This window comes from Leptopilina heterotoma, unplaced genomic scaffold (genome assembly GCF_015476425.1).
Source record: "Leptopilina heterotoma isolate Lh14 unplaced genomic scaffold, ASM1547642v1 Lhet_265, whole genome shotgun sequence".
In the NCBI taxonomy this organism is placed as follows: domain Eukaryota; kingdom Metazoa; phylum Arthropoda; class Insecta; order Hymenoptera; family Figitidae; genus Leptopilina; species Leptopilina heterotoma.
Window position 1 is genome coordinate 214,293 of NW_025110975.1, and position 17,000 is coordinate 231,292.

General features: G+C 24.3%; 2 protein-coding genes across 5 annotated transcripts; one reads left to right on the top strand and one right to left on the bottom strand.

The window, feature by feature from the left end:
• Nucleotides 1–7: 7 nt before the first annotated feature.
• Nucleotides 8–13,669, top strand: LOC122503601 (mitogen-activated protein kinase kinase kinase 7-interacting protein 3 homolog). 4 transcript variants are annotated; one of them, XM_043614198.1, is made up of 8 exons: nucleotides 8–439; nucleotides 4,756–4,891; nucleotides 5,223–5,556; nucleotides 5,945–6,654; nucleotides 9,388–9,481; nucleotides 9,564–9,818; nucleotides 13,391–13,444; nucleotides 13,527–13,669. In XM_043614198.1, the coding sequence occupies exons 2-8, from the start codon at nucleotides 4,784–4,786 to the stop codon at nucleotides 13,550–13,552; spliced, it is 1,581 nt and encodes a 526-aa protein (XP_043470133.1). In that variant the 5' UTR covers nucleotides 8–439; nucleotides 4,756–4,783; the 3' UTR covers nucleotides 13,553–13,669. The 4 variants fall into 4 exon arrangements, with proteins under 4 accessions (XP_043470133.1, XP_043470132.1, XP_043470131.1 ...); XM_043614197.1 differs by lacking the exons at nucleotides 13,391–13,444; nucleotides 13,527–13,669 and having other exon boundaries at nucleotides 9–439; nucleotides 4,760–4,891; nucleotides 9,564–10,825; XM_043614196.1 differs by lacking the exons at nucleotides 13,391–13,444; nucleotides 13,527–13,669 and having other exon boundaries at nucleotides 10–439; nucleotides 9,564–10,825.
• LOC122503603 (pre-mRNA-splicing factor Syf2) lies at nucleotides 13,213–16,940 on the bottom strand. The gene is made up of 5 exons (XM_043614201.1): nucleotides 16,718–16,940; nucleotides 14,685–14,825; nucleotides 14,292–14,584; nucleotides 13,955–14,169; nucleotides 13,213–13,453 (listed from the first exon to the last, which is right to left on the bottom strand). The coding sequence occupies exons 1-4, from the start codon at nucleotides 16,805–16,807 to the stop codon at nucleotides 14,004–14,006; spliced, it is 690 nt and encodes a 229-aa protein (XP_043470136.1). The 5' UTR covers nucleotides 16,808–16,940; the 3' UTR covers nucleotides 13,213–13,453; nucleotides 13,955–14,003.
• Between the last annotated feature and the right edge of the window lie 60 nt (nucleotides 16,941–17,000).

Sequence of the window (17,000 nt, forward strand, 5' to 3'; positions counted from 1 at the left end):
CTTGTTTGGAATTGAAGAAAAAAAATGTATTTTGCCTAAAGTGGGGTAAATAAATAATATAAAAATTCAATTTTTAGTATTTTTTGAACCTTTTTTTAAGAAAATTTAAAAGAAATAAACCGAAAAGAATTTAAATACAAGTTAAAAATTTGATGTCGTTTGTCAAATACGCAGTGGACAGCTGATCGCTCGACACGACGGATTGTCGAGACGTTTATTTGCCTTTTTAAAATAGTAATATAAGATAAGAGAAAAAAAACGCTTTTCAAGTGCCTTAGGAAAAAAAAAGTAAACCCTACAATATTGTGATTTTATTTCCAATAAATGACAATTTAAGAGGAGAAAAAAACTTTTGGAAATTATTTCCAGTAATTTTTCAATTAGTCAATTGAGGTGCCAAGTTTTCGAGACTTTTCCCGACCTTAATGGTTGCCGTTCGGTGAGTTAAAAAATTTTTTTCACTTTAAAATTTTCATTTCTTTACACGTCTCTAGTCCTCTTTTTTTAAGGGGGTGGAAAATTATTTTGAATTAAAAAATTGATCAACGATTTATGAAAAATATTTCCTAGCGATTAAGTGACAAAATTTCAACCAATTCCTTCCAAGTGACACACACGAAAATATCACTTGTGCAATGGAATGCGCCACTTGGGGGATTGCAAATATAATAACACAATTTTTTGGCACTTGCAGTAAACATGTGAAAATTGTTTATTTTATAAATTTGGCAAAAAGATTAATTTTCGTTTGAAATTATAAACTGAGTTCCGGTTATTATTTTTAATTTTTTTTAAGGTTAGATTAAACACCTAAGAGAGATTTATAAATATTTGGGTTTTTATTTGAGAAAATAAATTTATTCCTAAATGTTCACTTTAGTTTTAGTGATACGGTTAATAAAATACAATTAATTAGCAAATGTGGAAAATAAATAAATGTTTAAATATTCGAATCGAGGAGGAAAATTTTTTAAAATATAGTGTTTTTTTCTATAGAAAAAACACTATATTTTAAAAATTTTTACTTATAGGTATATAGGCAATTTTTTTTTCTTTTGTTTAATAATTAAAAAGAGATAAATTACCAGTATCTAATGTTTTGTCTGATGTAAAATGACAGACAGTGATGGAACGTTATTTTCACACGAGTTGGCATGGCATCAAATTTGACAATTAACATTCACGTATACACAATTTTTTTAGTCGCAATGAGAAAAATTCTAAAAATACAAAATTCTTTTTTTAAATTTTTATAATTTATGAAAACTTAAAAAAATTTCCAGTTTTGAAGAAGGGGAATTATTTTTCAATTATTAAATTTTTTTTATATTATAAAAAGTAGATTTGGATATTTGTCTGTTAGCCTTCCATGCCTGCAGGTTGTCATGGTGACATACAAGAGTAAGAGAGTCATTAAATTCAATGTTTAATTCACTAACTCTCTTGCTCTTTATGTTTCCATGACAACCTGCAGCAGTAACCTTACTGCTCCTTTTCTTCACTAATTTAAAAAAGAGGAAAGGGGTTCAAAAGCTAAATTTTTTTTTAAGTTTTAATATTTTACTAAAATTAATATTTAAAATAACTAAATTTTAATTTCAAAATTAATTTTAGAATTTTTAAATTAATTTTAAAATTTTAATTTTCTATTTGTAATATAGAAAAAGTTTTGAAATTTTCCAAAAAGAAAAAAAATTGCATTATTCGCCAGGTGCAAATGGTTTATATATACATGTATAGAAAGTATTTCGCGATGAGGAATTAATTTACTGGTGGTTCAGTTAAAAGATGCGTGGCCGCTTGCCAAATCCGGATTCCTTTTGCTTTTTTCTTTTTTTTTCGACTTCTTGATTCGGTCCAGCTCATGCCAAATCTCTCGAGGATTTGAGTTTCGCTCTTATTATGTTAGCACCTCCAAATTGCTTAACACATCATCACTCTATTTTCATAAAATTCCAGACAATAACACAATTATAACACATTCAATATTCTAGAGTGACAAATTTTTTTTCTATTTATTATTCCTACATTAGAGTAAAAGAAGTAAATGAAGTAAATTCACCTAACCTTCGCCAAAAATCAGTCGTTTTTTAAGATAACGGTCATCTTGGTAGTTCGGACAAACGCCACTAAGGCGCATAGATAAGAAAAAAAAGAGGGGGGATAATAGAAAAAAAATTTTTGATTCTAAATTATTCTAAAGAAGGATTGTGTTTTGGCTATCTGCTTTGCAAAAAGCCATTAAATCAACAAAAAAAAAAATCGTAAAGAAGGGGGTATTAAATATTTTAACAGGCTTCGCAGTCATCTAGTAAAACCTGCTATTTACAACTTTTTTTACGTTATGCTACTATTTGGGTACTTTTTTTAGATTTCTGCCTCTAAAAGCTAATATTTGTTTTTTTTAGAATTTCCATAAATAATCAAAAAATTATTCTCAAAAATTATAATCAAATTCTTTAAAATGATTCAATTATTTTCAAAAAATATTCGAAATTCAATTATTTTCAATATCTAGTATTTTCATAAAATTTCGCAAAAAAATTCAATTATTTAAAAAAATGGATAAAAATCATCCAAAATTCAATAATTTTCATTAATAATAAAATTTCTACAGGAATTCAACTACTAAGCATTTTCAAAAAAATTTCGAAAAAATCAATTATTTAACAAAATTTTTATACAATAATTATTTAATTATTTATTATTTTTATACAATAATAATTCAATTACTTTAACTAATAATAACATTTTTAAAGAAAATTCAATTATTTAAAAAAAATTTTGAATAAATTCTAAGCAAAAATTTAATTATTTTCATAAATAATAAAACTCTTCGAAAAATTTCAATTATTTTCATAAATAAAGTTTTTCACAAGAATTCAATTATTTAAAATAATATTTTGATAATATTTACTATATTTCGAAAAAATTAATTATTTAAAACAATGTTTATAAAATTTTTATAAAGAATTCAATTATTTTCAAAAAAAAAAAAATTTTTCACAGAAATTCAATTGTTTTTAAAACATTTTAATACAATTTTTTACAATAATTCAATTATTTTCATAAATAATAAAATTTTTGTCAATTATTTTTGAAAATTTTAATAAAATTCTTTCCAAGTATTCAATTATTTTTATAAATAACAAAATTCATTGCAGGATTTCAATTATTTTTAATACAATTTTACAGAAATTCTTAAAAAAAATTTTTCGAAAGGAATCAATTATTTTAAATAAAATGTTAATTAATTTTTTTTGAAATAATTCAATTATTCTTTTAGATTTTAAAAAAAATTTTCCCAAGAATTCAATTATTTACATAAATAATTTTTCGAAAGAATTCAATTATGTTGATAAATAACAAAATTATACCCGAAAATTCAAGTATTTTGAGGCATTTTTATAAAATTCTTTGCAATAATTCAAATTTTTTTTATAAATATTAAAATTCTTCTCAAGAATTCAATTATTTTTGAAAATTTTAATAAAATTTTTTGCAACTATTCAATTATTTTCATAAATAATATTCATCGCATGATTTCAATTATTTAACGGAATTCAATTATTTTCAAACAAATTTTATAAAATTAATTTAATAGAATTCTTTGTAAAATTTAGGTAATTATTTTTAAAAACTTTTCGCAATTCAATGATTTTCAATAGTTACTTTTTTCATAAAATTTCCAAACAGAATTCAATTCTTTAAAAAATTTTTTTGTTAAAATCCTCGTAAGAATTCAATTATTTTCGCTTGAATAATAAAAATTCCTCTGGAATTCAATTATTTAAATTAGAATTTGCTTAAAATTGGTCGAAAGAAATGAATTATTTAAAAATTTTTATAAAATTTTTCGCATGAACTAAATTAATTTTATAAATATTTAAATTCTTTCATGAAGAATAAAATTCGTTGCAGGAATTCAATTTATCAGCAGAATAACAAAGAAGTAAATATTTTTGATGAAAATTAGGAAAAAGTCAGGAAAATAAAATATAGAATGGGATTTTTGTCAGTTTTGTGAAGTGTCTAAAACGAGTTTTTTTTTTTGTCGTCAAGTTTAATTTTTCGATAGCTACTTTTTTACTACTTTTTTTTAGTTTGAAAGCTACTTTTTGCTACTTTTTTAAATTTAATTATCAACTTACAATGAAATCGTTAAAAAGGGGTCATACTGACAATTTACATTACTGAAGACTTATTTTAAAAACAGTAGGAACCCAAAAAAGGGGGGTTAGTATCAATTTACATTCCTGAAGATTTTTGTAAATATCAGTCGGTTTCTGAAAGAAGGGGGTACTAACTATTAAATTACTGAAGATTATAATTGGTAAAATAGAAGTTTCTAGAAAGACAGGTTGGGTAAAATTTTGGATTATATGAACGGTTGCACGTGCAATGGAGAATGTTAAAATTGGGGGGAGGTGAACACGTGCGAATGTGAAGGCGCGTGCCGTCTAATTATGTGGCACTTACACATCACACTCGTGCTTTCTATATCCGTGTAGAATGGCACGCAGCACAGGTGTCCAACAAATAAGGGGGTAGGGGAAACCTAAAGATTTTATTTTCTCTCCAAGAATTAGATCACAATCTATATGGACCTTGCGGTAGAGATTAAAATTTCCCTTAGGAATTATTTTCCTATTTTGAACCTAATTTTGAATCCTCTAAGAAATTTTCTCATCGGAAATTTTTGGGTCTCTTTTAGGAGCACAGGGTTAAATGGATTTTTTGTGCAATTTTTGTTAGATAGTTGGGAGGATAATGGAGGCCCGAGATGGGGGAGTGCACCTGCTCTAAAATTGCCATCATGCAGCTGTTCCATGAGCTGAAGCAGCAATTCCCAACACTCTCTGATCACATCGTTGCCGAGTGCATCGCCCAGGTATATTAAGGGTGTCCGTCTCATCGTTGCATCGACGTTCTACTACTACTACTACTACTACCACCCCCTCATAACAACTTCAACGCTCCGATGATAACAATTATTTCCTTCGAACAACGACAATATTTCCTGATTGTACAAAAAGGCCTTCCCGCATGAGAGTGATATACATGTGCGTCTTATTTTTCTAATATATTATCCTATATCCTTGTAGCTTTTAGGAGTACAAACACCTTTTTTTTATCAAGCATGAAAAGCATGAAATATGTTTTGTCCAAGTGAAAGTAAAACTAGTCCAGTTGAAGGGTTTATAATCCTAAAAATTCTTTAGGAAGGACATAATAAGGAGACATGTGCAAGAAGTCTGCGAGAAGCGCAAGAACGTCGTCCTTCGCCGGGAGCGTTCCCACCGCCTGGACCGAGCCAGGAACAGGGACGTGGTATCGCTATGAGTCAAGAACAAGTAGCGATTATTTCACAAGCACGTCCTCATAGGCCTGGTGTTCTTGACATTGGATCGAGTCGTCGTATCGTTAATTGTACCCGAGTTCCGCCTATTAATTTCACACAGTCATTGGATTCGGGGACATATTGCAGTCCGGAGATTGAACCCACTGGTTTTGAACTCAATGTCAATGTGGCCTGCAGTCCAGTGAAAACTACAGGTAAGACTATGTACAATCTAAATATATAGAGTTGTTCTGATGGAATTTTTTTTCGTTTAAAAAATCATAATTAGTGACAAACCACATTAGTCATAGACGTTTCGACAATACACCCTTTTCCTCACCTTCCTTAAAGCTACCATTCCATCCTGAACATCCTTACTGATGTTCTTCTGCTTTTTGCAAGCACGCCACATGCCTTCCAGTATTTTAGGGATCAAGTCGACTTGCTCAACAACATTCTTCTCGAAGCTGCTAAGTTCCCTATCCGCAGAATTTTTGTTTTGGCCATCTCAATGATAAACTAGCTTTAATCATTGATTAACTTTTAATTGAGGTTGGTGTAATGAGCCCTAAATATCTAAGTTCTAATTACTTTTCGGTTTAGGTTTCGGATTGCCGAGCGCGCCTCACAGGAGCGAGATCGTCTTGGAGCCTCGTCCACACTACACGGAGCCGTTCATGAACCTGAGTCTTCCGCTAACGACTGAACAGAGTCGTAGTTTCACGTCCGTTAGTCTGACCCTACGACCGCCAAATTCGGAAGCACAGTCACCAATTGGATCGAGTTTGACTTATTCGACATCGTCGTCAAATCCACGGGGTTTCCAGAGTCGAGTGCAAATCAGCATTGGACCGGGAAACATCGGCACAGTCACTTCGGCGCGTATCCGACCTCCAATGGGTCCCACAAGACCCAGCAGCCTTCTACCCACGGATCAGTACAATTTACGTCGACCTTCTGGTCTTCCATTGGGACCACCGAGTCAATTGTCCCGGCCGACGATGACAATGAGCGCGCCAACAACACCCTCAATGGCACCATCCTCCTCCCTTCATGCACACTCATCGGCGACGAGTTTACCCACAACTCCCCTGGGGGCGCAAGGATCTCTTGTGCCCTCATCGGAAGACCTGACGAAAATCGATCAAGCCTTATCGCTAATGACTGAGAATCAACGGCAATTGATCGCCGAGCAATTGGAGAGGAAGGACCGACTTGCCCGTGAGGTCGAGGCTGAGAAATTGAGACTCGAGTCCATGAAGATGGAAATCGAGTTACTCTTGCGACCGTTTGACGCTAACATGTCACCCGAGGTATAATTTTTAGAGTTAATAAGAAAATTCTGAATTTTTTTCATTTTGTTTGCCTCATAAATTATGAAATTACCACGAATTCTAAAAAAAACCTTAAATTTTTTCTATTTCTGACAATAATTTCTTTTAAATGACTTCATTCTATTGAAGAACTGACATAAACTTATTGCTTATAAATCATTTAATAAAGTATTTTTTTTTAAATTTTAATTTCAATTTTGTTGAAATTAGTTTCAATTTTAAAAAATTTAACTCAATTCTTTGAAAGAATTCAACTGCTTATCTTAATGAATATCAAAATTCTTTCCATGAATTCAATTATTTTCAAAAATTAAAATAAAATTCTTGTCAAGATTTCAATTATTTTTAAAAATAACAAAATTCTTCGCCAAATTTCAATTATATTCAGGAATTTTTATAAAATTCATTGTCAAATTCAATTATTTTCATAAATAACAATATTCATCACAAGAATTCAATTATTTTCAAAAGTAATAAAATTCTTTGGAGAAATTCAATTATTTTCAAAAAATCTAAAAAAAAAAATGGTGAACAATTCAATTATTTTTATAAATATTTAGCAAAATTCTTCACCGAAATTCAATTATTTTCAGAAATTGTAATCAAATTCTTGTCAAAATTTCAATTATTATCATAAATAATAGAATTCATCACAAGAATTCAATTATTTACAAAAATTTTAATAAAATTCATGACAAAATTTCAATTATTTTTAAAAATTTTAAGAAAATGGCAAAAATTCAATTATTTTCAAAAAAATTTCTTAATTCAATGGTTTTCTATGTTCTACTATTTTAATAAAATTTCCCAAAAGAATTCAATTATTAAACAAAAATTTTGATAATATTCTACACGAACATTAAATTATTTTCATAAACAATACAAATTTCCCAGGAATTCAATTATTAATAATAGAATTTGCATAAATTTTTTCGAATAAATCAAATGTTTTTAAACTTGGCATTCAATTAACTTACAAATAATTATGTTCAAAAATCTTTTTTAATTCTTGTCAAAAAATAATATTCAAAATTCAAAAAATAATAAAAATTTGTCAAAATATCAATTATCTTTAAAAATAATGAAATTCTTTTCCAAAATATCAATTATCTTCAAAAATAATAAAATTCTTTTCCAAAATTCAATTATTTTTAAAAATTTTAATAAAATTGCCGAAAGAATTCAATTATTTAGAAAAATAGAGATAAATTTCTACGCAAATATTTACCTATTAATTATTTTCATAAATAATAAAAATTAACACAAATTCAATTATTTTGAAAAGTAATAAAATTTTTCACAGGGATTCAATTATTTTGAAAAATAATCAAATTCTTTGTAGGAATTTAATTATTTTTATAAATAATAAAACTCATCGCAGAATTTTAATTATTTTTAATAAAATTTTAATCGAATTCCTCGAAAAATGGAATTATTCTTAAACATTTTATTAAGATTTGTCGTAACAATTCAAATATTTAAAAATTTGTTAATAAAATCTTTTATGAGAATTTAATTTTGAGAAACATTCAATTATTCAATATATTATTTATTTTTTTATTTAAATAATTGAATTCTCGTAGAATTTTCTAATAAAAATTTATTTAAAAACGAATTTCAATTAAAATTTGAGATAATAATTGAATAAATTAAATGCATTACAGCCTGAATTTTTTGAAATAATTGAATTTTAAAAAGGTTTCAAATTAAAATTTTTGAAAATTTGAATTTTTCATAATTTTAATTAACAATTCTGAAGAATTAATTGTTTTGAAAAAGTTTACTTGAATTTTTTTTTTTGAAATTATTTCAAGTTTTTATTTTCTAAATAGTTAATTGCAGAATTTTCAAATAATTGAAATTTTGTAAAATTAAATTGTAAACGAATGGATTTGAAAATTCTCAACAAACTTTTGCAGGAATTATTAGAAATGATTGATAATTTATTTTTTATTGAAGAATTTTAATAAAATTTTTGAAAACAATTACATTTTTTGAAGAACTTTATTATATTTTATTTTAAAAATTTGTGAAATGAAATTGAATTCTTGTAAAAAATTTTTGAAGTTAATTACATTTTTCGAGGAATTCATTAAAAATTATAATTAAAAATAATTGAAATCCTATGAAAAACTTTATAATTTATGAAAATAATTGATTTCGTACACAACGGATTTTATTACATTTTTTTTTAAATAATTGAATTTATGTGAAAAGTTTTATTATACTTTATTATATTTTTTATTATATACTTTTAAAAATAATTGAATTCTTGCGAAAAACTTTATTAAAATTTTGTGTAAATAATTTGATTTTTTCTGAAAAATTTTATGGAAATTTAAATTATTATAATTATAAAACATAGGTATCTTCATGTTTTACAATAATAATAATTTTCTTATAAGTTATTGAATTTCAAAAATGGTTGAATTTAATATTTTTGAAAATCTTAATTGCTATGAAAAAATAATAGATAATGATTAAATAAAATATTTATTTAAATAAGAATTGATGTTTTCGAATAATTTTATATTTTTTTGAGTAACATTTTTTGAGTATAATTATTATTTTTAGAGTGAATTAGAATATTCTTTAATGTCAGTGAGAAATAGTCAAAATTTTGTCTGGAAATCAGGGAAAAACAAAATTAATTTTTTGCGGTAACCCTGAGCTACCACCTAAGATAATTTACTTAGATCCAATTTCTTTTAGGCCTACAAGCAGAAATTACAGAGGGAAATATTCCAACTACAAGTCGAGTGTAACAAAATGGCGAACGAAATTGATCAGAATTCGGAGCCAGGCGGTGAGGAAGAAACTTTTTAATTGAAGAAATTTGAGAAAAAAAATAAATTTTTCGCTATAATAATAATTATTTTAATTTTCAGTTGCAGTTAGAGATGCGAATGAAGAATTTTATCGTGGCATTTACACGGGGCAACCTTTCGGCCCAAGAACGGCGTTAATACCACCGCCATTGCCTGCGGAGCCACCAGCGTGGCAAGTGCCAATTGACAGAGGCAATCCAGAAGATAGGGATGGACCCTCCTGGGTCTGTCGAATGTGCACATTCAAAAATCATCCACTAATGAAGAGATGCGAGCAATGCGATCTATTGCGAATAATGCCATCACTATCGTCAGGTAGGAATTTCGCGAAATTCCCGCTCGAATCTCAACCACCAAATAATTGCTCGACGAGTGGATTTCTCGGACCGAGACCGACCTCCGAGTCCAAAGACACTTCTCGCAAATAATAATTATTACAATCAATGGGAAAATGAAAAAAAAAATTAAGGAAAGATAATTATTTACCTCGAAAGGGAAAAAAAAATTATTTTTCGAATTAAGAAGAAAATATTAGAAAGAGATAAAATTATTTCCCTAAATGACGAAGCAAAAATTTTGTATATATATTTACCGACATCGGAGGTTGTGAAACTCGTGTAATTTTTTTTTGTGTGTGTTTTGTATTTAATCGCATGCAATTTTAGAATGAATTGGACAAAAATAATTTATTAATAGTACAGTCTAGATTTTTGATTTTTTAAATTTAAAATTTTGAACATTAACATTTTATTTAAAATAATTTTTATCCTTCCGTGTAATATATATTTTCGATTCAAGGAGGAAAGAATTCTTTCTTCCTTGAATCGAAAATATAAATTATTTAATTAATAATTATTTATTTAATTAATAATTGTTTAATTATTTAATTAATTAATTATTCAATTAATAATTTATATTATTAAGAAAATTAGAAAAAAAGTGTTGTTGTAAATTATTGTTAATATAAAAATTCAAAAATACGCTCCTAGACTAAATTTTTTCCGTCCTAATAGTTTGTCCAATTCTTTCTTCAGTTGATAAATAATGACGCCTTTGAAATCTTAGTGAGAATTATTATCTAACGGCATGAAGTGATTTGTAATAATATTTGTTACACAATTGACCAAAATGACGTTAACTAATATAGCGATTAATACCAAATAATCAAATTGAATAAGTGCCTGTATGTATTTTTCAAAATGAAATTGTAAATGTTATACTCAACTTTTTTTAGAGTAACTGATATATTTAATTTATTAAATATATAAAATATGCAGATTTATTAATAAATTGAAAATCGCAATAATTAGATATTTACAGTATATGAAGTGGAATATTCTTTTATTATATCCCAGATATATAAAAATTAATCGTGTATAATTTTTAAATTAGTAAAAATTCATTTTAGGGAATATTTAACTATTTAAATAATTAATAAAAATTTTAATTATCAGTTAATTATTCATATTGTTTTATACTTTATTATATTATTATAATAAATTTTATTTATTTTATTTATTATAATAATATTTAAAAAGAATCGGACAATCCAAAAACTAGTCCAACTATATATTTTTGTATTTTTAAAATAAAAAAATCCTCAACTTTTTCAATTTTTTTTTTTTAAAGCGAAAGATAACTGTAAATCTTTCAATAATTATGTTTGAATCATTTTCTAAGAAAATTCAATTTTTCAAATACATTTATAATAAAAATCTTTTTTTATTGCAAATTTACAAAAATAATTGAATTTTATCAAAAATGTTAATGAAAACTCTCTAAATTGTAAATTTAAAAATGAAAATTAATTAAAAATAACTTCTAATTTTTTAAAATTCAATATTTTCAGTATTTTCAATTTCATATTTCCGAAAATTCAAATATGTACAAAAAATAATAACTTTTTAGAATTATTTTTTTTAAAACATTTTGATTAAAAAAATCGTGTTTAAAATTTTTAATTATAATTCATCAAAAAAATTCGAGAAATAAATTTCTAATATTTTATAAATAATAAAATTCTTAACTGGAATTCAATTATTTTAAATACAGCTTTAATTTAATTCCATTATTTTCAAAAATAATTAAATTGTCGATGTACTGACAATCATTGAATACTTGTAAAGTATAATTATAAAAAAAAATTTGAAAATAATTGAATTCATTTGAAGAATTTTATCAACACATTTTTCAAAAATTGAATTCTTTCAAGAAAATTTAATTAAAATTGTATTGAAAATAATTTAATTCTTGGCAAGATTTTTATTAAAATTCCTTAAAATAATTGAATTGTTTTGAAGAATTTATTTCAATTTTTTTTTAAAATAATGGAGTCTTTTTCAATAATTTTTACTGAAAATTTTGAAAGTAATTGAATTTTTTGAAGACTTTCTTTTAAGTTTTTAAAATAATCGTGTTTATTATTGATTGTAATTAATAATGTTCCAATTAAATTAAATTAAAATTATTCATAGTTTTCTATGAATTTTCTTTTTCAAAGAAAATTAAATTCTTTTAAACAATTTTATTAGAGTTTTTGTAAATAATTATATTTTTTTAAAAGAATTTCATTAAATTTTCTAAAAAATAATGTAATTTTTATAAAAAAATTTAAATTGCAAATTTTGAAAATAATTGAAATTTAGAAAGAAGTTTATTGAAAACTTTAGAGTACAATTGAGTGAATTAGAAAAATGTTATTAAAATTTTTAAAAATAATTGAACCTATAGTAGAGAAATTTTATCAAAATTATTATATTGAATATAATTTAATTTTTTCCTAGAAATTTTAAAAAAATTGTATTGAAAATAATTGAATTTCTCAGAAGAATTTTACTATTTACAAAAAAAAATTGAATTCCTTTAAAGAATTTTATTATTTATGGAAATATTTTAATTCTTGCGAAGAATTTTCTTATTTATTATTCAATTCCTAAAAAATTATTGAATTGTTTCGAAGTTTTTGGTTTGAATTTTTGAAAATAATTGAATTTTTTGAAGGAATTTTATTAAAAATTTTGAAAATAATGGAGTTTTTAAAAGAATTTCATTAAAATTGTCGACAGTAATTGAATTTATATTAAAATTCTTGAAAATAATTGAATTTAATTATTATTTTTAAAAATAATTTTATTCTTTCGAGAAATTTTGTTAAAATTGTATTGAAAATAATTGAATTGCTCTAAAAAATTATGAGAATAATGAAATTCTTGCAAAAAATTTTATTAAAATTTTTGAATAATAATAAACAAGAATAGTTCATATTATGTACTTAATAAGTTAATTCTTTTGAAATTTTGAATTTGTCATCATTAAAAAATTGATATTTATTCTTAAAAACATAAAATTTTTTAATTTACAAAATAATAATAAATGGAATATCAAGATTTACATTACTGAAGATTTATTTAAAAAATTACTTATTGAAAAATTAGAAAAGAAAAAGAAAACTTGATTTAAAAGTTTAGTAATGTTTTCGTAAAATTAAAATTCATTTAAAAAAAGAAAGAGAATATTAATTAAAATACTGTTTTAAAATGTTTTGCTTTGATTTAATTTTATTGTTTTATAGTTTGTGTAAAATCATAATTGAATTTTGGATTTTTTTAAACTTAAATAATTAATTTTTGTTAATTTTAATTAATTAATTAATTTAATTAACTTCATTTTTTTAAATTTTTCCCCAGTTCCCATCTTTCATCCATCTTTCACCCTGACCATTCTCATGGTTCAATTCGTCGTTGCTTTGCTTCAGAGAATTAATTCGTTACTTATTCTCTTAAATTACTGAAGATTTTTTCTTTTACAAGAAACCGCTTTTTTGTAGCACCAAAAAGAAAACCATCTCTCATTTCTTAAAAATATTTCCCTCTTTCTTTCTTTTGCAGGCGAAACACAGGATATTCACATAAGAGTGACGCATCATCACAACTTTTCACCTCGTAAGTAATCTGCAAAAAAAAAAACAGAAAAAAAATCTCTTCGCCGAATGTTTAATTAAAAAAACAATTTCTCTTATTTCAGGAACCGTTCACAGTTGGGTCGTTTGACGTCAACTTAATTAGCGAAATATCTGAGAAAACTGTAAATAATTAATTTAATTAATTAAAAAAAAAGAACGAAACAATTTATTCCCATAAAAATGAGAAAAAAAACCTACATTTTTAAATTAAGATGACTGACAGATTGTGAATATTGTAATTATTTAATTTTTCTATTGACCTTAGAGTACATAATTTTTTTTTTTTTTGCTCTTACTGAAAAAATTAAAATTTTTTTCTACATATTTTAAAAAGAAGAAAATGTATGTTACAATTTTTTTCGAAAACACGAAAATGGAATTTATCATTCTTTTTGAAATTTGTTTTTTTAATAGCTAAAAAAATAATTGTATTTATATAATTTAGAATCCAAGAAAAAAGTTGAAATAAATCTTTTTTTTTGTTTGTTACCTGAAAATTATATATTTAAATAAATTTTTTCCTCTTCTTAAAAAAAAAATTATATTGCCGTTCCTCGCTCCAAATTGAGTTTTGTCTCTCTCGTGTGCTCGCCATAGAAACGTTCCAATTTTTGATTGAATTTTGCATTTCTCTCGTTAATATAATCAATATCGGCGTCATCATTATGAGTTCGCCTTCTACTGTATTTATTTCTTCTAGCGATTCTGCAAACAAAGAAAAGATTTTTTTTTTAATTAAATGTTATTTAATAAATAATAAATAATAAATAATAAACAATAGTTAAAGTATTAAAATATAGAGAAAATATTTAAAATATCGAACGTACTGTTTTTCCAAATCGTCCACCATTTTATCAACAGCGTCTTTTTTATCCTCATGTAAACCATGTAAAATTGTATTTCGATCGCCGTAAAATGCGGCTCCAAGTTTTTCCTTTGCATCCTCGTAAGACTCCATATTTGGCTTGATTCCCTTAATATTTCGATTGTATTGTCGAAATGTTGCTTGCTCATAATCCGAGAAACCTGGATCGGGATTTTTTTTCTTCTGCTTACGTAAAAGGCGTTCGGCCTCCAAAGCTTCTGTGTTTAAAAGTTTCACTCTGTCGTAATCCAAACCCTAAAAAATTTTCAAATTATCAATTTTTAAATTTTCCTTTGGTTTATATGTAAATTAATATTTATATAAAATTTATTGTTTTTGGAAAAAAAAATTTTACCTTCTCTTCAGCATCATTTCGCGCTGCTTCATCTTGCAAAATCCAGTCTGCTTGACGTTTACGTGATTCCCAATTTTTTGGCAAATTATTCCTCTTGTCTTCCTCAACAACTGCTTTGTGATTTTGTGTTCTTGCTTCATTCTAAACGAGAATTTTCAAAATATGTATTCAATTATTTTCAATAAATAATAGTATTTATCATAAGAATTCAATTATTTTCAAAATTTTTTAATAAAATTCTTGTCAAAATTTCAATTTTTTAAAAATTTTAATAAAATTCTTGTAACAATTTCAATTATTATATCAAAACTTTTCATAATTCAATGATTTTTAATATTCTACTGTTTTAATAACATTTACCAAAAGAATTTAATTATTAAACAAAAATTTTGATAATATTCGACACGAACATTCAATTATTTTCCAAAAAAAAAAAAATTTCACAGAAATTCAATTATTAAAAATAGAATTTGCATAAATTTTTTCGAAAAAATTAAATGTTTTAAAATTTGGCATTCAATTCTTTGCAATAATTCAATTATTTTCATAAATTTTAAAATTCCTTTTAGGGATTTCTAGTAGAATTTTATAGTTAAAAATACTAAAAAAAATTGAATTTTGGAAAATTGACAAATGATTGCAAAAATTAAATTATTTTCTAAAGTAATAAAATTCTCCATAGGACTTTAATTATGTTCAAAAATTTTTTTCAATTCTTGTCAAAATGTCAATTATCTTTAGAAATAATAAAATTCTTTTCCAAAATTCAGTTATTTTTAAAAATATTAATAAAATTCTTGTCAAAATTTCAATTTTTTTCAGAAGTTTTAATAACATTCTTTGCAAAATTTCAATTATTTTAAAAAATTTTCCTTAATTCAATGAATTTTAATATCTATACTGATTTAATAAACTTTTTCAAAAGAATTCAATTATTTAAAAAAAAATGTTGATAAAATTTTAAGCAAACATTTAATTATTTCCATAAATAATAATAATTTCACAGGAATTCAATTGTTTAATTTTTTTATAAATTTCTTCGCAAGAATTCAATTATTTTCAAAATTAATAAAAATTTCCGTATAAATTCAATTATTTTCAAAATTAATAAAAATTTCCGTATAAATTCAATTATTTTCAAAATTAATAAAATTCTTCGGAGAAATTCAATTATTTTCAAAAAATCTAAAAAAAAATGTCGTCAACATTCCAATTATATTTATAAATAGCAAAATTCTTCGACAAATTTCAATTATTTTCAGGAATTTTAATAAAATTCATTGTATAATTCAAATATTTTCATAAATAATTGTATTCATCATAAGAATTCAATTATTTAAAAAGAATTTAATAAAATTCAATTATTTAAAAAAAAATTTAATAAAATTTCCCCAAAGAATTCAATTATTTGAAAACAATTTTGACAAAATTCTACTCGAATATTCAAATATTTTCTAAAATAATGAAAATTTTACAGGAATTCAATTATTAAATATTGAATTTGCATAAATTTTTTCGAAAAAATTAATTGTTTTGAAACTTTTTTATAAAAATTCTTCGCAATATTTCAATTATTTTCATAAATAATAAAACTCATTGCAGAATTTCAATTATTTTTAATATAATTTTAATCAAATTGCTCGAAAAATGTGAATTATTCTTAAAAATTTTATTAAAATTCCTTGAAGGAATGCAATTATTTAAAAATTTGTTGATAAAATTACGTATAGGAATTCAATTTTACTTCAATTATTCAATAAATTATCTATGTTTGTATTTAAATAATTGAATTCTCGTAGAATTTTCTAATAAAAATTGATTGAAAAATCAAGTTTAGTTAAAGTTTTGGAGATAATAATTGAATTTTGGAGCAGTTACTAATAATTGCAATTTTTAGTAATAATTGAATTTCGTAAAGGTTTCAAATTAAAATCTTCGAAAATTACATTTTAAATTAGAAACGAGTTAATTTTTAATGTATTTATATAAAAAGAATAACTTTCTGAAAAATTTTGAGGTTAGGAATTTCTAACCCGTTTTAAATGAAGTTCTTTTAATTTTTTCATTCGCTCCGCTCGTCGTTCCTCGAGTGTTTTTCCACCACTAGTCGTTGGTTCACTCATTTTTCCTTTTTTTAAAAATATTTTTTCAACTAACAATGGACAAAAATAACGATAATTAGTTTATAAAAATTGTAAACGTAAGTTGAGGGTAAAACGTCAAAACAAACGAAACGAGTGACGCAGAGTGACAAGTTCTTGGAAAAAGTGATTCACTGTCGGTAAAGTAGATTTTCTTCTACAAACTTAAGTATTT

Coding starts and splice junctions, on each gene's coding strand:
- LOC122503603 (XM_043614201.1), bottom strand. CDS start 16,807: ATGAGTGAACCAACGACTAGTGGTGGAAAAACACTCGAGGAACGACGA. Junction 14,826..16,717: donor AAGAACTTCATTTAAAACGG/GTTAGAAATTCC, acceptor ATTCTCGTTTAG/AATGAAGCAAGAACACAAAA. Junction 14,585..14,684: donor GAAATGATGCTGAAGAGAAG/GTAAAATTTTTT, acceptor AAAATTTTTTAG/GGTTTGGATTACGACAGAGT.
- LOC122503601 (XM_043614197.1), top strand. CDS start 4,784: ATGGGGGAGTGCACCTGCTCTAAAATTGCCATCATGCAGCTGTTCCAT. Junction 5,557..5,944: donor CAGTCCAGTGAAAACTACAG/GTAAGACTATGT, acceptor TTTTCGGTTTAG/GTTTCGGATTGCCGAGCGCG. Junction 6,655..9,387: donor ACGCTAACATGTCACCCGAG/GTATAATTTTTA, acceptor AATTTCTTTTAG/GCCTACAAGCAGAAATTACA.